Here is a 24,914-nt window from a genome sequence, read left to right as displayed (position 1 = left end):
AATGAAACATATTAAGATTTTTCACCTCTCCCATATCCCCGTGAGGCTGTATGGTTCTGAACTTTGTCCTTGTGCACAGTAACGTGCGCTCCATTTTCCAAGGAGAAACGGGCAGTTTCTGACATTCTCTCCTGGGCATCCTCAGGGACCTCGACACAGTGACTCCCTCCCACACAGTGAGCGCGTGCATGCGATCTTCACATCCCTCTGTGTGAAACAGAGACGGATTATGTTTTCAAAGAGTAAGCTTCTGCTGCGTCCAGTAGTGAACGTGACGTAATCATTTAACATGAATTATAACAACTTTGAGCAGGCATTTTTCCTGAGCATTATGTACTCTAAGAAACCATGGCATAGGTATCTGAAAATGTCCCTCCTTGGAATGGACATCCTTGTGCTACACTGTTTTATTTCCACAGGCCCCCCTTCTCCTTTTTTTACAACCAATGCTGCACACATACCTGACTACAGAATGCGCTGAGGAACAGAGCATTGCTGCATGCTTTCCTAATTCTAGGGCATATGCATGAATACTGTTCCCAATATGAATCTTTGGAGAGCAGTACAGCCGTTATCCTAAAGCACTTATCACCTGACGGCACGGCTCTGCAATACTGTGCTCTTCAGCTTCATAAGTGCTGTACCGCTGACAATAGTTATTGACCAACATGCATATCCCATAGTTCATTTACATGTCCCGCATTGATCTTACGACCAGAATGTGATTTAATGACCTATTTATTTTATTCTGGAAGACGGGAAGTTAAAAAGTAGAAGGGCCTGTATTACAAGGACAGACCTGTAGACTTGAGACAGTTATATTACATGCTCTCAGAATTTCTAGAGAGTCTACTCACTTTCAGGTTGTCTCTCTAGCCAACTTGGCTGTCCTGCCCTGACTCAGAGTTCATGGAGCTGTCCAAAATAGGGTGATTCTTGTTCTCTTGGAGGGGCCCCTGAGAACTTCTCCAGGGCTTCAAAGAAACTTGCCTTTAAGGTCTTGAACTTTGTTCTAGCCTGCGCCGCAGTATGCCGGTAACCCTTCTCGGTGAGTGCTCTCACAGCACTTTTGAAAATATGGATAGCGGCCAGGCTGGAGCTACACATGATCCACTCTGCCTCACCACTCCTTAACAATGAGGCAAGAAGGATCTTGATCTCCCTGTTCTGCCAGTATGCAACACGGGGGGGGGGGGCATTTCGGGAAGAGAAATGGACCTTGACATCTAGGAACCATAGAGTACAGTTCTGTTAAAATAAACTATAGTGCCACCACATGACAGGCATGCGTATATGCGCATCATCACTCAACAGAGACAGGAATTGGTTACAAGGGCAACCCATTGTTTATTATGAACACTTTAGAACCAGAGATACATACATAAATTGAAATTTTGAAACTATAACAAACTGAGGCCAATGTGTAAAATTCACAGGCAGCTTTAGGTAGACACATACATTCATCGCCCAACTGCCCTCCTGTTTTCCCAAAGGTAATTTTTAATAGCCTCCCTGACTGTTTTACCCTGCTCGGACTGAACATTGCCATCATTCCCAAGGTGGGGAAAACAATTGTATTGTTTTCCTGGAGATTTTCAGATAGGGCATGTCCCTCAGTTTTGCATATGTTGTGTAACATAACACAGGCAAAGATGACTGAAGGCACATTCTCCTCTGCAACATCAAGTCATCCAGAAAGGCACCTCCACCTGCTTTCCAGCCTTCCAAATGCCCTTTCAACAACATTCCTGGCTCTACTTAAACAGTAATTGAAGTAAGGCTTCTTTCCATCCAGATGCCCTCTATAAGGTCTCATTAGCCAGGAACGAATGGTGTATGCTCTGTCTGCAACTATTAGGGGGTATTTCTACATCCCCTACAGTCCAGGTTGGGTTTCCAGGAACAAAAGCTCCAGCCTCCATCGCCTCGAACAGTGCTGAGTTTCTGAAAATGTAGACATCGTGATTTCTTCCGCTCCAGCCAATTTCAACATCCACAAACCACCCAGGATGACCTGTTGTTCCTTGAAGAAGCATGGAGTAGTAGTTCTTCCTATTTATGCAGTCACTGCCTTGACGAACCACAGATTTGATACAAACATGTGTGCCGTCCACTGCAGCAACACAAAGAGGGGATCCAAGGGCATCAAATCCGTCCATGATCTGTGTTGTGTCGCTGTTGTTTGTGGGCGGGGTGGAAAGGGGGATAATAAAATGTGGAATAGTTAGCTCTGGGTAGAATTCACAGGAAATGTATTTCAAGTAAGTACATACTTCAAGAATGTTCACACACGCACATGCTCAGACACACACACAGAGAAAGGGCATACACAGACATAAGAAAGCATAGGCAGGGGCAGGTTTTGCGCCAGAGAAGGAATAAGGACATCGGTATGAAGCACTTACTTCCCTGGCATCTTTGAGGTACACTGTATGTCAAAGGAGAATGTGTTCCATTGCAAGACAAACCTCCACAAAAATCTCAGCCACTGTCAATCTTGCAAGCCCAAACTGTTCAGCAGCATTCTTGTAGAAACAAGGGTTGGCCAGCTTCCAAATGGTTACAGCTGCCCTTTTCTCAACACTGACCAGAACCCGCATAGCTGTGTGTTCCCTTTGTAGTGCAGGGGTCAACTCAGCCACGATCTCAAATAGGGTGCTTCAAGACATCAAGTATTCTATAATCTATCCAAAGGGCATCGTTCCAGACCTTGAGAACAAAGTTCTCCTACCAGTCCTTTCTTGAAGGTTGAACCCAGTAATGATGGAAGATCGAGGGCATTCTCATATGGGCAATGCAGTCTGCCATCATGTTCAGGTTAGTTTGCAGTCGGGCAGTAAAATAATCTTGACGCCTCTGGAAAAACCTGAGCACAAGCAGCCGAGAGCATCTCCGCTTTGCTCGCTGAGCCTCAATGAGAGTCAAGGCCCAATGAGTAGCACATATAAAACTAAGGCATACAGTTAGTTCCGTGTTCTCAATGAGGGCACTCGAATTCCAGGCAAGATCCATGGTGTAAAGAGGGAAATGAAATTGACTCGATCTAGCATGAAATTTACTGAGGAAATATGTGAATGGACTGCCCGCTAGGGTTCTCAGAAGCAAACGCGTGCAGGATAGTGAAAAGAGAGGGGGAAAGGGGGGGTGCCTCATCCACGTTACGAGTAAAGGAGCAATCAATGGCAGTGATCAGAGAAGCCTGAAGTAGGGATGTACGAAAGTCACTTACCTTTTCGCGGATTCTGTTCATGGGGGGGGGGAGGCGTTCCGTCCCTCCCCCCGGAATCCTCGACGGGGGGGGAAGGCAATCCGGTCCTCCCCCCCAGAATCCTTGACGGCCGGCTGTGCTCCATGGCGGCTCCACGAAGCAGCCAGCCAGGCCCAGGCCAGGGCCGTCCGCAGCCGGATTTCCAGCCACGGAGGGCTCTGGGTAAAAAAAAAAAAAAAAACGCGTATGCAAATGGCGGCGGCTACGGCCGCCACCATTTGCGTTCCTTATTTTTCGCCATCTTAGTCTATGTAAATATTTACGTAGACTAAGATGAAGAAAAGAAAGGGGAATGCAAATAGCGTACTGGGAGCTATTTACATAGACTAAGACGGCGAAAAATAAGGAACGCAAATGGTGGAGGCCGTAGCTGCTGCCATTTGCGTACGCGTTTTTGTTTTTGTTTTTACCCAGATGTGATAGGCTACGTAAGAGGGGAAAAAAAGAAAATGAAAAAAAACACAGACTGCAAATGGCGGTGGCGGCAGCCGGTCGGAAGACCAGCTGCCACCACTGCCGCTGAAGCCGCCGCTGGAGCCACCGCTATCTGAAACATCCGCCCCAGGTAAGTCTCATCCCGGGGGGGATCTGCGGGGGGTGGGGGGGTGGCGGGCCGTTCTGCAATGGATTTCGGGGGGCCGAATGCACTGGCATTCGGCCTCACCGAGATCCGTCGTGGAATTCTCTGACATCCCTAGCCTGAAGGTTGCATTTCAAATAGTAGATATACCATGGTGTGCCTTTCCATACCGTTACAAAAAAAACCAGGAATGTTACAGAATGGGCAATGTGTGCTATTACAGTAAAAACCATAAAGGTATTGAGTGGTACAGTGCAGTACTCGAAACGTTATTAATGAAGGTGTAGCTTTGGCCTAGGATTGCTACTTGCCTGGCTTCTGAGCTAAACAGGAACCAAGCTTTCAACTATGCATAGCAACAACAACACACTTCTTAATTTAAAACTTCACTTGTTAGCTCAATACAGCCATCAAACACGCTCGAAAAATACTTGCATTGCAAATATGTAGAACACTGCTGGATCAAACCACAGCCCATCTAATCCAGTACTCTAACAGCGACCAGCCGGGTGCTTTGGGAAAGCATACCAGTAGTACACGAGGTCAATAGCACCCTCCCCTGATGCCTGGCTTAAGCACCTGCTACAGCGCTTTGCTCAAAAACATGCCTCTGCCATTGAGCATGAGGCTGTCTGGCAATACAAATAAGGCTGGATAGTGCCATTCCACCTTTGTCAATAAGACATTGTGATGTAGCTAGCTCAATTCTGGATCATTTCTTTTCTGGTACAAAATGACAAGATCTTGCTCTGTCAAAGATTCAGAGCTATTCTACAAAGGTAGCCTGGAAGCATCGTGAATACAAAATACATTTTCAGGTAGTTTGCATTTTAATGGCAAACGTTGACCTGTCCATGAAAGTGTCATTGGAGAACCTGCAAAGCCATAGTATACATATTCTTGATATAAAATTAAATAAGTACCTTGGACCCAGAGTTAGAAAGGTATCCAAGTATGTTTTCCTGGTTTCCCAAGAAAATTTGCATATGATTTTAATTTTTGTAAATTTTGATTTTTGTACATTTTAATCTTTGTAAACTGTCCAGAGGGGTTTAGCAATTGGGCAGTATAGAAATGTAATCAATGAAATGAAATTTTACATCCAACTGTCTCCAGAAGATCCTGAACAGTTTAGATTTATTCCTGTCTGCAAGGATAGTTCTAATATACTTTATTTCTTGCATAATTGGCTGTAAAACTGTTTTTGTCATTGTTATAATAGTGCCACTGGCATATAAAATTAATTTGTTCTTAATATTGGTGACTTTTAACCCAAAGATTTTAGAACTGCACCTTTTACTGAAGCAACTTGTTTGGTCTGAAGAGCAATGGAGATAGAAGATAACTTTTTTTCTGGCATGTTTGCTATTCACAAAAAAAGTCAGAAGAGGTGCCTTGAACATTGGTTTTTCTGTCTGCATCCTGGCAGATTTCACTCACATGAGGTGGTGAAACCACAAACGTGGCTGAACATGAAACCACAAACGTCTAAAACAAAAAACAGAAAAGATGCTTCAACCTAATTAAAGGCCTTCTCTTGCCCACTATAGCGCAGACATAATACTTCTGAATAATCATGATTAAGAGATTTAGCACAGGCTGTGGATGCACATTCTCTCCCCGAGCCCCAGACCATCACCACCACCCCGGCTCTTTTGCATGCAATTTTCCCTACCCTTTCCCTAATGGTCATAAGCATGGCTAATGATAGCATCTGCACCAACCTTAACTGTGGTTAATTAGGGTGGCCAGGTGGCCTACTTTACAAAGGACAATTTGAAGGGCTGTCAGAGGACAGTCCTCTAATTGAAAGGCTGTCCAGTCCAAGTCAGTATGAAGATAAAGGAACCATAAAGAGAGAGAGAGAGCAGGGGCCTTGAACAGTGAACACAGTGGTCAGCAGACCGCACAGGCACACAGGTCATCTGGTCGCAGTCTTCCCCACTGGTGAGATGTGTTGTATTTTTATAATTCTTTCTAAAATGCATCTATACATATAAATAGCACATGCAAATTTTATGGAAATCAGTGCCCTCTTTTGTCCTCTTTTTTGGGTGATGCACAAATGGCCACCCTAGATTAATGCCAACCAAACTTCCAGGCAGCCAACATAGTTAGGTGGGAGTCTAGCTGACATTAACTATGGTTAAGGTTAATGCAGGTATCACCTTTAACTTTGGTTAAGGCCACTAGGGGAAGGGCAGAAGAAAATTGGTGTGAGAGAGGGAAGGTCCTAGTAAGAAAGAGCACATAATCCCACAGCCTGTCCTGCTCTCTTAACCACCTCTGTGTCAACACAAAGCAACTGTGTAGGAAAGGAGGGAGCAACTTGTGGCCATCCAGATGTTTTGGCCTACAACCCCCATGATCCTCACTATTTGCTATGCTGTCTAGGACTGATGGGAGTTGTAGGCCAAAATACCTGAAGGACCATTTGAGATTTTAGGTCTATCAATTGTAATACATTTATATTATATTATTAAGAATTTGCCATAAGTGATCTGTCTTACATAATCTTTAGTAATCCTTCTATGTTTATATGTGTTCAAGTGGGGACCTGAAACAAATATTTCAAGGTATTGTCATCTCCTAATAGGAGCATTCCTGTTCATGGTACCAGAAAGACAGACAGGCCCTCTTCCAGGGGGCCTCTCCATCCCACAACTGATTGTCAACATTCCACGGTTACTGAGCATGCTCAGTTCTTACTGATCTGAATTTGTGGGGGCTGATCCCATAGGGTATTTTTTTTTAATTGTACATCTATGATCCTTAGGGTTCCCATGAACAAGCTACTTCACTCTTGTTTCTGAGTGGCCCTGTTTTTGCTTCAGTCTTTTTGGCACTCACCACCTGAAATTGCTATTAGGAGTGTTATGAATGTCCAAAGAAATAAGACACATTGCAACCATTCCTTTTAACAACCGTCTCTCTATATTTTCAGCTGCTTTTAAAAGATTTTGAAACAGCTAAGTTTCTGCTGCTTCCAGTGTGTGCGTGTGCACGGGTGTGTGTGTGTTTCATTCAGTGGTTCTTCTTGCAGGGTGGAAAAAGTACAAGAAGCAAAACAGAAAAGTTGACTTCAGTTTTGGTTTTGAACAAACAGCAGTATGTACTTCTCAGCAATACCATTGCAGGAAGATCTCTCATGAACAAATCTGATTTGTTGTGAGTGTGACAGAGCTCTTTTTCACCCCCTCCCTCCCATTGCTTCTCTTTTTCACCCTCTTGAGATAACAGAAACATTTCATCATGAGCCATTATGAGGTGATCTAAGAGGGTGCCTAAAGTGCAACAGAAAGCCATTTCATCCCATCAGAATCTTTTCCACTTCCACAATAACCATGAAATGAAAACATCGCCAGGCCATGTACGCAGTTGGTTTTGTACTGCCTTTTGTCTTTCTGATGCTGACATTGGACCATCCATGGGCATATGGTAAGACAATGTATTAAATGTCTTCTTTATTGGAATGACGTGATATGTGCACAACAGCTTTTTCTAGATACTGAACAGTGACAAGACATGGCTATAAAACAAGGCCACAGCTCCAGTTAGATAAAATAGTGCAGGAAGAGTTGGGGTTTAATTTAAGCCAGGTCTCAGGCCTGGAATATGTAACATCAGGGCTTGGTCCTTCAAGAGATGTAATGAAAAAGAAAAAGAAACCTCTGAGCACATGCAGAGTGCGTTTTCTTTACAGAATAATCTGGGAATTGGTGGAAGGAGTATGGTTTCTCGACAGGCTTGACCCCCCTCCCCCCGGTATGACCCAGGAATTAACTCTCACAATGGCACAAAAAGCAGGATCTGCTCTAAGGTTTTACTGTTCGCCCTACAATGCAATTGTATGCATGTCTGCTCAGAAGTAAGTCCCAATGAATTCAATTGGTACTTAGTCCCAGGTAAGTATGTATAGATTGCACCCTAAATGTTTGAATTTTGCAGTTAACCTGTCCACTTAGTGCTTTTAAGATATATAGACTGTGATACTGGTTTTAATATTTTCTAACTAGATTGCAAGTCACTTTTTTGAATTTGAGTAAAGTGTAATAAAATACAGTTAAACTCTTATCTTCTTCAAAGGCACAACAATTTGCAACAAACAACGGGTCAAATCTCATCTTTCATATATATCTCAGTCCACTGTACATGTAGCATGGGATGAGGCTGCATTTAAAATGTCTATCTATCTATCTATCTATCTATTTATCTAATTCATATCACAGTCTTCCCCAAACTAGCGCTCTGCAGATATGTTGGACTTCAACTCCCATCATCCACAGCTACCTTGGTACATGGTTGCTGGAGTGATGGGTGTTGTAGTTCAACACATCATGAGGGCACCAGGTTAGGGAAGTGAAGTTACTCAAATGCAGTTACTGCCACTTACAATGCAGTTACTCAAATTCAAGTTGAAACTCAGTTCTTGTGTTATACTTATGTAAAACAGTAGAACTATTTGTATTATGACATAGTGATGAATAACTTGGGTAAATAAGAACAGAGTAGCAGTGGTCTTAAATGCAAAAACAAACCTGTGATATTTTACAGAGTACCAGATTTGTAATATAGTATTGTTTCTTTGAAGTTCCTTTGTTGACAAAATTTCCTCTTAGTTCAACTCCTGCCACCACCTGATAAGATGCCGGATTATCAGGACCTTTTTTACAGGGGACATTCCAACAGGTATCCAAATACCTGTGGGGCATCCACAAACACTTAACAAGAAACCTCCTTTAAAGAAACGTGGATTCCAGCCCCTTGGTAATATCACTTTGTGGTAACATGGATACAGTTCAAGTGTGAAAAACTGTCCGAAGCACATTTTATGGCGATACAAGCCATTCTTCAACAAAGGGGGACTCCAGCATGAAATTGTTGAATTAGAATTTATTATTTATTTCATTTCTATTTATTTCATTTCTATGTATTTCATTTCTATACCGCCCAATAGCCGAAGCTCTCTGGGCGGTTCACAACTTCATCAAGAGGTTTGACTTGATGCATTTAACCTTGAATTGAGAAAATGGTTTCCTGTCCCACCACAGGAATTAAGAAATACAGCAACCTAGGATGGTTGTGTTATCATCAACAACTGCTGTTGCAAACAGTCCTTGTGCTTATCTTGTAGACATTTAAGCTTCACATAGAATTGTAACAGGCTCCATATTTTGTATTTCATTGCCATTTGACTCCATTTTTTTCTCTCTACCCATGTATCCATCTGCCAACTGAGGGTAATACTTGATACATCTGATACGATGGATTCTAGTCCACAACAGCTTATGCCATAATAAACCTGTTTGTCTTTTACGTACAACAAGACTTTTTGTTGTTTCTGCTGCAATATGGCTACCCCTGTACTACACCTGTGAAAGGTCTTCAGTGCAGTAATTTACATATTAGCAGTGGCCTTACATGCTGTTATTTTGCTAAGGATGTAGGTACAATGTATGCAAGGTGGATGGAGAACCTAAATTCTGAAAACAGGTTGACAGAACTAGCCCTGCTTGCAAACAGAGCAGGAAATAAAGAGGCAAGACACAAGATCTTGGATTGAACTAGGACCACATTTATTAAACATTACAACAGCATCTGCAGAAGTGACCGTGCGGGAAACTAACTTCTTAGGGTCCTGCCGGCAACTAGCCTGCAAGCTATTCGGCCAAGACTGACTCTGCCTACAGAGAGGGGTGAGTCATTCCTCTCTTATCCCTTAGGCCACACTCATGTAAGTCTGTAGGATGGCCTCCCTGGGTCACTTCCTCCCAGTGCCCCACAACTCTAGGCAGATGAGACATGCTAGTGCGGATAAGCGGGGTGAGACAGGCCATCCATACCCTGTTCGTGGGCAAATTTCTTCACCATTGAGTTTATTTTTAGAAGCAATTTCTCTTGTATCAAATTGAATGAGAATGGTCGAAAAAAATGTGGGAGAAATTTTTGGTCCAGCACCAAGAGGAGCTGGCTTAGATAGGCCCCAAATAACGCTGGGATGTCATCAGATTATAGAGAAGAGAAGGTGGTTTCTAACTATCATCAGTAAGTGCTTTTGGGAATGGTCTTTGTGCTTATCTTGTATTTTATTTAAGTTTTACATAGAATTGTCACAGGCAGATAGGGAGACATTTTTCTCCCTTTCTCAAAATACTAGAAGCCGGGGTCATCCTATGAAGCGTATTGGTGGGAGATTCAGGACAGATAAAAAGGACTTCTTCACACAGTGCATAGTTAAACTGTGGAACTGCTACCACAGGATGTAGTGATGGCCACCCATTTGGATGGCTTTAAAAGGGGGTTGCACAAATTCCAGGAGGAAAAGGCTATCAATGGCTACTAGTTTGATGGCTATGTTCTACCTCCAGTACCAGAGGCAGTGAGCCTATACACCAGTTGCTGGGGAACATGGGTGGGAGGGTGTTGTTGTGCTCATGCCCTGCTTGTGGGTTCCTGGTCAACAGCTGGTTGGCCATTGTGCGAACAGAATGCTGGACTAGATGGACCCTTGGTCTGATCCAGCATGGCTCTTCTTATGTTCTTATGCCCCATGTTTTGCATTTCCGTGCAGAGGAGAGATACATGTCTGAAAAACACCTAGAAATGTATGCCTAATGCCTGCTACATTTCTTGTTGTGTATTTCAGATATGCATCTTGCCTGCCATATTTGGAGACATGTGGTAGACAAATGGTAATTCATCATTTTTGTAATGTTATTTATTTATTTTAACATTTATATCCTGATTTATCTTCAATTAACTCAATGCTGCTTTCTATAAAACACTGAAGCATGTAAAGTGGCCCTGAAGACCTAGGCTGGTGTAACTTAATGTTGATTTACCCTTTTTTTTTTTTTTTTAAACTCTGACGTGAGTATCCAAGGATAGAACTCCATGTTTCACCAGCAAATGTGTATTTCCCAAAGTACCAAAGACATCTGTGCCCTAGTCCTTTAAGTCAAAGTTTTAAAAGAAACAGGCACTTAATTTTATATGTATGCATTTCTTTTATATTACATTTCTATACTGTCAAATAGCCAAAGTTATCTGGGAGGTTCACAAATATTTAAACCCTAAAATACAACATGATAAAACATACTATTTAACTTTAGACTACAATCCCATACCCACTCTCCTGGGAGTACACCCCATTATATTCAGTGCGGTCTGTTTCTAAGGAGACATGCATAGGATTGCACTATTAAATGTTTAAAACAGAATGGGCCTTTAGAAGTGAATGTGTATTTCAGATTTAGCATGCACTGGGTATCATCAGTATCTGAATGATTTGGGACCGCTGGGTGTTGAGGTGGCTGTATGAGATATGGGAAGCCATCTCTTTCAGGGATCAATCAGCCTCCCTACAAATTCTGACATCTGTCTCATCTTGGGAGCTCTTCATACCCTCATCTTCTGAATTTGGGTTAGTGTATCCAGAGTCCTAGAAGGAGTAAATAATCAGAGGGGCCTTAGTTTCCTGCTCTTGCGGACCTTAAACATACTGGCTTGGGTCTACACATAATACTAACCGATGGTATGGATTTGTGAATTCTAGGTTGTTATGTTGTCCGAATCCAGTCATGCATACAAACCATAGTTAGCTAACCATGAACAACCCAGAAAGAGAACTCATGTTTTGCTGTTGGGTTGTGAAATCTGAGTAGTTTAAACCAGGGGTTGTTTTTACATGTGGACCCAGAACTGTGGGTTGTTCATGGGTTGCTTTGTCAGGCTGCAGAGATGGTGGGCAAGAGTGGTAAAAAAAACCCAAACAAACCCAGCCGCTCTACATGCCAGAACTACAGCACTGCAGAGGCATTTGGGATACAAGGAGGGTGTAGATGAAGGAGAAGGGAAAGAAACAACCCAGGGATTGAGAAAACAAACCACGGTTTGTTCGATCATATGCCAGAGCAACCCTGGGTAGGGCAACAAACCAGAGGTTAATTGTAAGTTAAATATATCATGGGTTAGTGTTATGTGTGAACCAGGTCACTGTGGTCCCTTTTAATTTTTTACTTGCCTGTCCTCAAAATGGGGACAGAATTAGGTACTGTTAAGTAAGTTGACAGACATGTGTAATGAAAGGAAAGGAAAGGGCAAAGGGTAGAAGGGGCATATTTCCCACAGAAACTAGGTTGTGGGAGGATCTTTCCTATCAAGCAAATTGTTTCCTACCCAACTTCACCCCCTTACTCATACCCTCATATACATCACAAATTTCCACCCTGATAAAGCTGGTTACGACAAAGAAGTTAGTAACCACCATTTGAGACATGGACAGAGACAAAGACAAATATCATATTGCTGACAAGTTTCAAGAAAGCTTCTTTGCAATATTAGAGGTCCTGATCTCATTCAGAAGAATCATTCTTCAGTGTAAACTTGTTCTAAAAAACACTAACTTGATACTTAAAAAAGAAATCTGAACTTCACATGTTATATAAAGTTGTTTAATAGCATAATCAGACATCTAATTTATCCAACACACACTTAAACAACCAAAGGACGCCCTCCACCTGACAGCTTTTGTGTCAAACTAGCTGCAGCTTCTTCTTTCTCCCTAACACCACAAACATATGTGAGCTGCACACAGGTCCTTGTTCTCAAATCTCAGTCACGCTCTTGAATCCAGTTCCCTCTTCAGTAGCTACAGCTGCCTTGTGGTCAGTTCTATACTTTCTGTCAACAGCAGCCATCCCCAGTTCAACACTCTATCCTTTGCAGTAGAGGCTGCCATTAAATTAATAGAGCTGACCTCAAGGGAGCTGCAGCTGCTCGAGCCACCAGCTTTTAAAGGGACAAAAGTCCCCTTAGAGGCTGAGAAGGGATGGAGATGGATATTAGTGTTAGCTTCACCAGCCCCAAAGCTTTCAATGAGTTTCTGAAATTTATACGTTTATAAAATGCAATGGGTGGCTATCAGGGAGGCAGCCTTCTCTGTAGCAAACCCCTGTCTATGGAAAGCTCTTCTCAGTGAGATCTGCCTTGCATTTTCACTGTATACATTTAGATGCCAGGTTAAGACCGTCCCCTTCCAACAGGCATTTAATCTTTAATCTGTTGCCGTGATTATTCATTATACTGCTGGCTCTTTAATATTTTTAGTGTTTTAATATTTTATTGTTCTGGTTGTATTGTTTGTTTGTGTTGTTGTTGCTTTATTGTAAGCCATCCTGAGGGCATCTGACAGTTGGGCAGTATATACCTTCGATAGATAGATAGATAGATAGATAGATAAATAAATAAATAAATAAAATGTGCTGCTTATGGAGAAATAACTGTTGGCTATCCAGCGTGCATCCAGACAAGGCTTTTATGATGCAAACACCCTGCCTCATTTACAGAATTTTACAGGGAATCCAGATGACATCATCTTCCACTTGTAACCCTTCCATGTTTTCCCACCTTTTCTTCTGTCTTTTATTTACCCTACAAAAATGCCTATTGATGAGAAAAAGATGGAATAGCTGCACAATGTTTTTGATTAGTAGCATTATCAGCTATATGAACTTGAGCACACTCCAGGAGAGAGTGGAGGACAGGAAGGCCTGGCGTGCTATGGTCCATGGGGTCACAAAGAGTCGGACGTGGCTTAACGACTGAACAACAACAATCATCAGCTATCTGTCTGGAAGCACCTCCAGGTTTTTGCTACCAATCTTTATAAATAGTCTGATTTTGATAAAACCAGGAACAAATGATTGAAGTCAGTAGTTTATCAGTATTCATATTAATTCGCCAATCCTCTCCAGCCATTTAAATGAGACTTGTAGAAAGATGAATGCAGAAAGAAATGGAAAAAACAACAAGAGACCAACGAAGCTATGAATGCTATAACACGGTTACTGCAAAGAGTGCTGAAATATATGACGCATGCAGTGCAAAACATAATTTCTTCCCTACCTTTCCCTTTCAGGTAGTGAGACTGAGAACTGCACCACCACTATTACAGTTCCAAGAGGTACCCAGTACAATAGAACTTCAGGTGATTTGGTCACTATAGACTGTCCGGTGATGTATTGCGAAGATCAGCCTGTAATACAATGGTATAGGTACAACAAAGTGGAGCAGAAATTCTTAATTTTGCAGCATGAACAAAGGCACACAGTTTCATGGACAAATGGAAACAATTTTGTTTTGAATGTTTCATCAATTAATAAGAATGACAGCGGACTGTATCAGTGTGAGGCTACTGTGGGGGAACAAAAAATTGGGAGCCATGCAATCGAAGTCTTTGTTCAAGGTAAGTAACATACATAATCCAGACAAATATGGCCTTTCTCCACTTCACTAATTGCTGCTATCTAACGTTCATCCTGCCTGCAAAATATTTCAGCAAGCTGCCTTGGGGGAAGGCGGGGTGGGCTATGGTTAGAAAGGAGGGTGGAAATAATGCAAATAGAAGCAAATAGAATCTTCATAATCCAGTCAATCTCATAAGAACATTAAGAGACAAGCTGGATCAGACCAAGGGTCCATCTAGTCCATTCTGTTCACACAGTGGTCAACCAGTTGCCCATGGGAAACCTATAAGGAGGTAATGAGTGCCACAGCACCCCCCACCCATGTTCCCCAGCAACTGTTGCACATAGGCATACTTCCTCTGATACTGGAGGTAGCATATAGCCATCAGGACTAGTAGCCATTTATAGCCTTATGCTCCAGGAATTTGTCTACCCCCCGCTTTTAAAGCTATCCAAATTGGTGGTCATCACTACATCTTGTGGATGTGAGTTCCATAGTTGAACTATGTGCTGTGTGAAAAAGTACTTCCTTTTATCTGTCCTGAATCTCCCACCAATTAGCTTCATGGGATGACCTGGATCCTAGTATTATGAGAGAAGGGGGAAAGAAGTCTCCTTATCCACTTTCTCCACACCATGCATAACTTTGTACACCTCTATCATGTCTCCCTTTACTCGCCTTTTCCTAAGCTAAACAATCCCAGATATTGTAACCTTTCCTCATATGGAAGTGGTTCCAGGCATGTAATGATGACTGATGTCCATTGGTGATTTGTTTTTGTTGTTTTGCTCAAGAAATCCACATTAACAGCACCAAATAATAATAATAATAATAATAATAATAATAATAATAATAATACAATTATCTGGGCATAACTCCCATTGAACTGAATGGGGCTTACTTCTGATCAAGTAGACATGTAAATAAATAAATTTTTCATCCAGAGCTTGACTAAATTTCTTCGGCATATTACGCAAGTCCTGTCCTGTTATATGTGTTCAGCCAAGGTTTTCTTACCTGACCAAAATCAACCAGTGCTTTTTTTCCTGGAGAAAAAGGTACCAGAACTCTTGGATTACGCTTTCTTGGAAATAGATGGCAATTAAATTGTAATGAAGAGCATTAAAATAGTGGACAAACACTATATCCATACATATATACATACATATAAAGAAAAGATGCTAGAATTCAGTTCCGGTGAGTTCCACCAGAAAGAAAGCACTGAAACCAATTTACAAAGGGCCCTCATCAATGTGACATTTGTGTCACCTAACCTTCTTCCTGAATTCCTCTTTAGGAATTCTGATCCTGAGCTTTCTGCTTCCTCTGTCTCTCTTAATGACATTGGCTGAACTGCTGTGATATCACAGTGGGCCTGAATAGACAGCAGAATCATGGGTTTCTATGCTAAAGTATTTGGCTGTTGTGAGAGCATAGACCATTATATACCATGTACATCTCCTTTGATTTCAGCTGATTAATAACAAATAGCATAATGTCAATATTTTGCAAGCTGCCTTGAACGCCATGCTAAGAGAAAGGCAGATTTTTTTAAAAGCAAAACAATAATACACCATTTTTGTACAAGGTGGAAGAGTGAATATGCACAGTAAATCTTATTTGACCGGGTGAAAGCCTTTGGACAAAATTTTCTGACTTTGGAAGCTATTCTGTGTAGAACCACAAATGGGCATCTGCTCTGAACATGGGGAACTAGCTTAAATTAAGTTATCTACTTGGCCCATTTTAGAATGAAATGATACCTTATACAGGTATCATATATACATGTACATTATTGTATCACACTGGGCCAATGGCCCTTGTCTATTGCACAGGCAATTTGTCCCTGAAACTCTCTCACCATCAAGCCGTTCTTACTTCCACTGTTGTTCCAGACAAGGCCAAAGCACTTTTCTGGGCCCAGTACAGACTTGTAAGACAGTACATTCTCCCCCAGTCCCTTGTCTTCTCACAATATGAGAAAAAACATTAAACAGAAGCCCCATAGGGCAAAAAACAAACAAACACACACATTGAAAACATTATAGTTTCCTTACTTACACAGGGAAAAAATAAGACTGCCTGATGTGTGGACTGTAACATTATTTGTCAGCCTTCTGTCTAACACAATAGTAGTGTTCCTCTGCCTGGCTCTTCTCCACCAGGCATGGGAAGGTAAGGCCCCAGCCTGACTCCAGCTATAAAGGCTGCTTCTGCTGTTGGAGGTGCCAGAAACCACCTAGCTGTGAGTGCTGCAGGACCTGGACCCTGTTCCTTTGCCTGGCTTTCTGGTGGCCTGAGTATGTGCCTGGGAAGAGGATATTGGGCCAATTGGGGGGACCTGAGGGGGGCAATCAGTGTAGTGATGGGTAGAGGGAGATATGGCATTGTGAGGACGACTTGCCAGGTAAGGGGAACATTGCCTAGACCGTGCTGTGTTCCGGTCCTCCCTGCACCCGTAGGTTTGGTGGTTGCCCTATCAGCCTGCCCTTGGGTCTCCAGATGCTGCTTTCAAAGGCCAGATTTTATCTGCTTTCAAATGCCAGATAAAATAAAACCTCCCTCATTCATGACTTAATAGTGGATGAGGTGGTTGATCTGGCATGTATAACCAAACCCTGGGTGGGTGAGCAGGGAGGAGTCAGTCTCTCCCAGCTATGCCCATCATCAGGAAAGGCTTGAAGGCCAGGGAGAGGGGTGGGGTTACTGTGGTCTATAGGAATTCCATCTCCCTCTGCAGGCTCCCTGTCCATGTGACTACTGGTCTGGAGTGTTTGCACCTGGTGTTGGATCAGCGGGACAGTTTAGGGATTCCATTGGCGTACTGCCCACCCAGCTGCTCAACAGACTCCTTAGGTGAGCTGACGGAGGTGGTCTTGGGTGTGCTGCTGAGATCCCCCAAACTGTTGGTTCTAGGGGATATCAACATTTACGCTAAGGGCACCTTGTCTGGGGAGGCATAGGATTTCATGGTCTCCATGACAGCCATGGGACTGTCGCAACATGTCATCGGCCCAACACATGTAGCTACCTGGTTTTCTCAACTGGACATGGAGATGGTGATCTGAAAGTGGGGGACTTCGCATCAATTCCTTTGTCATGGTCAGATCATTGCCTGCTGAGGCTTAGACTTACAGCAGCTTTTCCCCTCTGCAAGGGTAGAGGACCTATTAAGATGGTCCTTCTCTGGAAGCTAATGGATCTGGATGGTTTCCAGCTGATATGGCTAGTGCTCCTGTCAAAGCCCTGGTTGACCTGTGGAATGCAGAAATGACCTGGGCATTTGACACGATCACTCCTGAGTGTCCTCTCCAGAGCAGAGCTCATACAACTCCATGATATACCCTGGAGCTGAGAGCAATGAAACAAAATAGGAGATGGCTTGAGGGAAGGTGGAGAAAAACTCCTAGTGGATGCAGTTGAACTCTGGTGTGTGCCTATAGCCAGGTATATTCTAAGACAGTGAGAGTGGCAAGGGGAAAAAATTTCACTGCCTCTATTCAATTGTCCATGTGCTGCCCAGCAGAGCTTTTTAGGGTTTTCTGGGACCTTTTACGTTCTGGCCCTAAGGACACTATAGAACCACCTGAAGCCCAGTGTAATGTACTGGCTAGGCATTACCAAGATAAAATCTCTTGCATCCGCTGGGATTTAGACTCCAGTGTTACAGCAGATGAATTTGATGAGGTGTCCAGAGCACAGCCTGGTCTGGTTTTCTTGGATGAGTTTCAATTGATACAGCTCAAGGATGTGGACAAGGTGCTTGGACAGGTTCATGCAACCACTTCCATATTGGGTCCTTGCCCCTCTTGGCTTGGCTTATAAAAACCAGCAGGGAGGGGACAGCTGGCTGGGCCACAGAAGTGATTAATGCCTCCTTACAAGAGAGAGTGGTCCCGGGCCACCTGAAAGAGGCAGTAGTAGGACCACTCCTGAAGATATCCTCCCTGGACCTGGAAAACCTTAATAATTATAGGCTGGTTGCAAATATTCCATTCCTGAGCAAGGTCCTTGAGCAGTTGGTTGTGAGCCAGCTCCAGACACTCTTGGATGAGACTGATTATCTGGATCCATTTCAGTGGAGGTCCAGGCTGGGTTTTGGCACAGAAACAGCCTTGGTCATCCTGTATGATGACTTTTGTTGGGAAAGTGACAGGGGGAATGTGACCCTGTTGATTCTCCTTGATCTCTCAGCAGCTTTCTGTACCATCGACCATGGTATCCTTCTGGGACAGCTCTCTGAGTTGGGAGTGGGAGGCATTGTATTGCAGTGGTTTCACTGCTACTTGGAAAGTTGGCTCCAGAAGGTGGTTCTTGGGGAACATTGCTCAGCCCGTGGATTTTCCGATTTGTGATTCCAAAGGGGTCAGTCTTGTCCCCCATGCTGTTCAACATCTACATGAAACCACTGAGCACAGTCATCCGGAGTTTTGGAGTGCGCTGTCATCAGTATGCTGATGACACGCAGCTCTGTTTCTCCTTTTCATCTTCTTCAGTGAGGCTGTGCTGAATCAGGGTCTGGCTGCAACAATGGACTGGATCCTCATCTGATAAACTGAACCTCAATCCAGACAAGACTGAGATGCTGTTGGCGGGTAGTTCTGCAGATTGGGTGGAGGGTGTTCAACCTGTTCTGGATGGGGTTGCACTCCCCCTGAAGGAGTAGGTCTGTAGCTTGGGGGTCCTCCTGGAACCATCTTTGTCACTTAAGACTCAGGTGGCCTCAGTGGCCTTCTACCAACTCCGGTTGGTGGCCCAGCTATGCCCCTGTCTGGACAGGGATAACCGGACTTCAGTTGTCTATGCTCTGGTAACCTCCAAGTCAGATTACTGCAATGCACTCTGCGTGGGGCTACCTTTGAAGACAGTTCAAAAGCTGCAGCTCGTGCAAAATGCAGCGGCCAGACTGATAACTGGAACTAGAAGGTCTGCACATATAAGACCAACTCTGGCCTGCTTGCACTGGCTGCCTATATGCTTCCAAGCTCAATTCAAGGTGCTGGTTTTAACCTATAAAGCCATACACAGCTTGGGACCACAATGGCACTCCTCTCCCAAAATGAACCTACCTGTACACCACGTTCAGCATCTAAGTTCATTCTCCAAGGGAATCTTGGAAGGTGGCAATGAGAGAGAGGGCCTTCTCACTGGTGGTCCCCCATCTGTGGAACGAGCTCCTCAATGAGGTCTGCCTAGTGCCAACATTGTTATCTTTTTTTGGCACCAGGTTAAAACCTGTCACTTTTCCCAGGCATTTGGCAGCACATAATGAGTTTTAATCAGTCCTGGATGTGTCTTTAGTTGTGACTGACAGTTCAAAGTTGTTTTTGTTGTTGTTTGTGTATATTTTTGTGTGCTTTTATGTAAAATGCTTTAAAACTTTTTATACTGTATTTTAATGTTTTAACTTCTGTCAACTGCCCAGGGGTAGTTTAGAAATATAACAACAACAACAACAACAATATAAGTAGTAGTAGTGCAAGGAAGTGAAATACACACAAGTGCCAAGCTACATTATATATGACAGTCAAATGACTTAAATTGGTATTTGAAACTGCATTGTCTGTAAATTAAAGAATCACATTGGCCAGAACTTACATTTGAGCTTACAAAATAGGCTGTATAATAACTGCTGCTGAAAACTTTCCAAACGATGCCACAGGAGACTGAAGTATGGTGCAAGCAACTTAATGCTTTGCAACTCTTACTACAACCAATCTCAAAAATGTCTTCTTCATTTCAGTTCTCTAAGGGTCAGACTAGAGGCATGATATTAGATGTGTATTGGAATCCTATACTTTGGATTCTCCTCTTTAGAGAAATAAAATCTGGATCGAGACAGAGGTGTGGTGAAAGGGGGAGTTCAACCCATTGCTCCTGGGATGTTTTCCTGTCAAAAATCATCTCCCTCCAAAGCAGCTAGTTTTCCCCAAAGTTGCTATTTGATGCAAATAGCAGCTTCACAAAGGTGGTTAATGCAGCAATAGGTCAACCATCACATTGCATTCTGGATGTGGATCAGTCACCCCTGCTGTTAATGTTTTCTTGTTTTAAGAGGAAAATAATCCTAAGCGCAGGTTTCCCAGATGACTGACATCACAGCCACTCTGACCTAATGTTAAATTTTTCTCCTTGTATTGTGTTGAATTGCTTCCCTCTGTTTCAGGGCACTGTGGGGTCTACTACTAGCAGCTTGAGGGAGCCATTTTGGTCAGGAACACAATGATGGTTCTGGCTGAACACCCCGTCCTCAGTCAGTGTCACCCTCTGAGACTGCTTTTAACTCTTAAAAAACACAGGAAGATCTGTTCACAGATCTCCCACATAACCCATAGCTTGGTCCTCATTATAGCTTCTTTGGTTTGTATATTGCACTGAAAACATTGAGATTATAATGTAGTCTAGAGTCCCTTGGGAAACCATCACTGATTGAGCAAATGGCCATGATTAAAAAGCATGCTAAGACTTAATTACAATTTAATAGACTTTTGAATGCACTCTCTGTATAGATCACAATAACCTCACGGTATCTGAAGATGCTAAAAATGCTACACAAGATCATGAAGCACCTGACAAGAACAAGATGTTGATTATTTATTTCCTGTCGTCCCTGGGAGCGCTGTGCCTCCTCATTTTCTGCTGCTTTGGCCTGCTGTATTTCATAAGAAGGCATCAAGGTGAACTCTCTAGTTCTCTTCAGTCTTCAGTTTCCCCATCTCTTCAGTGGCCTCTCTCTGACTTCTGTACTCAAATGATCTTTTTTCTTACTATGCTCACATGACTATTTAGAAGCTTATTTATTTAATGCTTATGAAATTCATAGCCTTGGATCAAAGTTATTTATTTCAAATATTTATTGTCTCTCTTCATGAAATCAGGACAGTTTGGCCTACTAACAAAATTTACTGAGCTCTTCCTTGATCTCAGTTTTATGGGGCAGAGCACTCTCAGAGACATGCTCATATTTTGTACAACTAAGATGAAGAGGTTTTAGAAAATGGTTCCATTAACATACTGTGCTTTTCTTTTCTTTTCCAGTGAAAAACAAAATGATTTCATCGAACTCACAACATGAAATTAATGTGGTAGGTTAGGTTATTGATGTGCCTATTTAATTCTCCTCCTCCTCCTCCCCCTCTATTTCCAATGCGTAGGTGTAAGTGCCGCTTGTGTAGCCAAAACATTGCTTATCTAGCCAAAACAGCACAACAACTGGGGGGTAGCAGCAGGCTTCAGAGGAAACCCAACGCAACCCAATAAGGACTGAGGGAAGAAGGCACAAACGAGTGTAGGGAAGGTGAAATATGGGCAAAGGCTGTTACACTAATGTAAAGCTTGGTTACAGGTGGGAATGAGGATGCAGAGGATAAAACAATTATACTCTACAGCCTTTGTGTGCATACAGACATACTGGGAAGCTTGTGTTTTCTTTGTAAGGCAAACGTGGGAATCAGGGCAGGGTAGGAAGGAGTGTGTCATTCTTTTAGAGCGCAGTCCTATGCAAGTTTAGACAGAAAAGAGGTCTAAATTCCCAGCATGCCCCAGCCAGCATAGCCTTTTTTCTGTCTAAATTTGCATAGGATTGTGCAGTTAGTTAGTTAGTTAGTTAGTTAGTTAGTTAGTTAGCAATCCTATCACTACTAGATGGCATTTGAGGGGTCACAGGATGCAGGGGATTTCCCCCTCCGAGGCTATAGACAGAATTATGACCTTGGAGGGTGTAAGGATTTTTGCCCTTTGGTGTTTTCACTTAGTGTATATAGGGTATAGTATATATATGGGGTGTATGCATATATGGGGGCGCACAGCTTTTGGGATTCATGCGAGTTTAAGGGCTGTGAGAGCCTATTAGCATGGCATGCTGAAGGGGGCTTAAGGGATAGCACTTATAAGTGGGGGAATGCTAGCGGGTTTAAAATGGGCCATTGATGCCTGCAATCTTGGGTATATGGGCGATTCACAGCGCCATTGTGCGTACAACTAGATGGGTGCATATTCGTGTTTACCTTTAGTGTGTGTTTTTTGCAAAATGGTGATCGCAACGCTGGAGGACGGGTCCTGGGTGAGTGCAGGTGGCTTGGCAAGTGTTGGGGAGCTCAAGCACAGGTCCAGGGGTGCACGAGAGGGGCAGGGGCTGGGCAGGTACCTGGAGAACTCGGAGGGGGGCGCCCGTCTATCCCTAGTTGTTTGTCCCACAAGAAGCTAGAATTCTGGGTTCAGACATCATGAAAAACAGCTCTGGGCTGTTTATCATGGCAGGAGAGGGTGGGAGCACATAAACCAGCATGCATGCTCGCTCCCACTTGTCTTCTCAACAACCTACAGTTTATGAACTGTTGGTTGTTATGACGTGTGAACGGGGTCACAGTGTAACTCCATGCTAATGTAAACACAATTCTTTTTATCCAAAAGTTTTGGATTTTCTCCAGGGTATTCAGATAGAAGATTTCCTGTATCTCGTTTTTTATGACATTTTTAAGACTAACATCTTACCTGATATTGGAGCTGTCAGCCGTATCTGATGTGGTGCTGGTTCTCTTCTTTGCTCCTAACCAGTAGAGACATAAGTCATTGTACTCTTCTTCTTCTTTTTACAGTTAAGTAGCCATACAGGTGCCCAATGCTGCAATGATAGCACCACTTACGTCTCTGATGAGGGATTAACACCTCGCTTGCTACAGTTTCCAGATGGCAATGCTGTCTACGGCAATCAAGGCAACTGCCGGAAGGCCAGCAAGGCCAAACGAAATCCGACATGCGATGCATCTGTCACTAGTACCCACCAACTCAAGCCTGCAAACCAGGATACCCTTGTTTATGCAACACTCAGCCACAGGGAACCTTTTCAGAGATGTGAATCCTTTGTAGAAACAGTATTTACAGAATATGCTACCATTGGGCTGAAGAAATAAATGTGGACAGCTACTCATTCATTAGCACCATATTATGTCCTCCACTGTGGCTCAGCAAGCACCACTCTGAACATTACTAAGTCTATGCATATCACACAATCTGTTTCTGCCAGGACCATTCTTTTGGTGATGGATAAAGATGATATTTATTTTTCTGGTATAATAATAAATGATTAAAATGAATCTCATATAGGGAGGCCATTTGTGCATCAGCAAAAAAGAGGAAATGATTCACGAAAAAAAAGGACAAAGAAGGCAATGTTCTGCATAACATTTCTACGTGCTACTTCACGTTTAAATGCATATGTAATACGACACATCTCACCATAGTGGGGAGGAAGACTGTGGCCAGGTGACGTGTGTCTGCTGCTCAGTCTGCTGTTGAAGTGATTGATTACTGCTGAGGGGCAACTTCAGGGGCCCTGCTTGCTCTCCCTTCTTGTGGGTCTTTCTCTTTAAAACAAACTTGGACAGGCCTTCAGATAGAGGGCTGTTCTCTGTAAAGCAGGACACTTGGCTGCCCTCATGTTCATACTGATAGACTGGGTTTTATCAATTCCATTTTCATACATTTCCATGCAAATTCTGCTTACCTCAAAACTTGATCTAATCAAACCACAGTACCGCTAATTGCATAAGTAATACTTTCTGCAAAGAAGAGAGATAAAGCGTTCAGCTGCATCCTGTAAAGCTTAGCAACAGTCCACAACAGAAATGAATCAGTGAACTATCATTCTGAGAAATGGCAACTTCCCTAAATTTTGTTTGCAGTTCCAGTTCACTACAGGACTGTGGGAGAATTTTAGTGGACAGAATGAATGTAGAAATTGTCTGTTTTCTGAAAAGCAAATGGACAGACCTTTATTCTTTGATCTCGTCCTCATCTTTAATGAGTGACACAGCTGATTGGTATTACCTAGGCAATCCAAACCCAGGGGGCGGCAACCAAGACAAAATAATGGACAAAGGAGTTTGGGGGCTAAGAAATTAACTACCGCAGGGAAAAGCAATGTGGCATCTACAGGCACCAATGTGCCCCAGGCACCTTTCTTGGTACCCACCAAGGTAGCCTAACTCTCCCACTTCTTTCTTCAATTAACTTCTTTCTTCAATTAATTCTTTCTTCTTTCTTCAATTTTCTCACCAGCAGCTGGGATTGCTGTGAAATAAGTTTCTGTTGATCTTGAAAACTGTGGGTTCAAAGTAGTTATTCAGTATATTGGTGCTCACACCCCACCTTTGCCTTGTACTCAGTCTTTTGGGTAGGTTACTTGTCCTTTGACCTGCCTCCCATGCAGCCATTTTGTGGTGGTGCCCAGGACAGTTTTTCAAATTGCCAGATGTGCCCACGGCTCAAAAATGTTGCCTACCCCTGGACTATTGTACAGAATATAGTAATTAATGACAACTAGGAATGAACTTGGAAAAAGTTGTATATAATAAATTATGGGTTGACAGATAAATGGATGCTATACCACATTGTAATTACAGGGGCTGAAATGGCTCTCAGCATAGTTCATTTAGATGATATTTTTAACATGGAGATGTCTACTGGGGTTTTGGGCCTCTAATAACTGTCCTATAAACTCTTCTTAGTATGCTACAGGTTTCTGCTGCTCTAAAAATACTATTACTCTTAACATCAGAGACTGGCTGGAGACAGAAGTTAGATTTCATCCCTCAGAACTGGCACTGCACTCCAATGTCATCTCTCAGCACTGGGGGAATGACTGAGCCAAACCCAAAGTGATGAATGTATTTGGGGGTAGCATACTCCGATTAAGCTGACTCTGGGCAGAGTGAAAATGCATCCTGCAGGAGATAGACAAATTTAGAAGTCTTTGCAGTATATTCTTCTCAGGTCAAACCTTGTCCAGCTAGTATTACTGCATCCCTTTTGCCTACC

At 43.0% G+C, this 24,914-nt stretch overlaps 1 protein-coding gene and 1 long non-coding RNA gene across 2 annotated transcripts; one reads left to right on the top strand and one right to left on the bottom strand.

The window, feature by feature from the left end:
• Positions 1-1,325: 1,325 nt before the first annotated feature.
• LOC146349723 (uncharacterized) lies at positions 1,326-16,270 on the bottom strand. Its single transcript, XR_014789068.1, has 3 exons — positions 16,158-16,270; positions 13,755-13,884; positions 1,326-2,175 (listed from the first exon to the last, which is right to left on the bottom strand). It is a non-coding gene; the product is annotated as an uncharacterized LOC146349723 (long non-coding RNA).
• LOC146349722 (B- and T-lymphocyte attenuator-like) lies at positions 7,079-23,195 on the top strand. The gene is made up of 5 exons (XM_084843383.1): positions 7,079-7,286; positions 13,768-14,094; positions 20,606-20,773; positions 21,135-21,181; positions 22,694-23,195. Exons 1-5 carry the CDS (start codon positions 7,217-7,219, stop codon positions 23,006-23,008), a joined length of 927 nt encoding a protein of 308 aa, XP_084699509.1. The 5' UTR covers positions 7,079-7,216; the 3' UTR covers positions 23,009-23,195.
• The last annotated feature ends 1,719 nt before the right edge of the window (positions 23,196-24,914 follow it).

Source organism: Heloderma suspectum, chromosome 3 (genome assembly GCF_057233095.1).
Source record: "Heloderma suspectum isolate Gila_16-S chromosome 3, 16-S_ref, whole genome shotgun sequence".
In the NCBI taxonomy this organism is placed as follows: Eukaryota; Metazoa; Chordata; class Lepidosauria; order Squamata; family Helodermatidae; genus Heloderma; species Heloderma suspectum.
The sequence above is the reverse complement of the archived record's forward strand: the minus strand, read 5'-3'. Positions and strand labels throughout refer to the sequence as shown.

Coding starts and splice junctions, on each gene's coding strand:
- LOC146349722 (XM_084843383.1), top strand. CDS start 7,217: ATGTACGCAGTTGGTTTTGTACTGCCTTTTGTCTTTCTGATGCTGACA. Junction 14,095..20,605: donor AATCGAAGTCTTTGTTCAAG/GTAAGTAACATA, acceptor CTCTCTGTATAG/ATCACAATAACCTCACGGTA. Junction 20,774..21,134: donor TTTCATAAGAAGGCATCAAG/GTGAACTCTCTA, acceptor TTTCTTTTCCAG/TGAAAAACAAAATGATTTCA.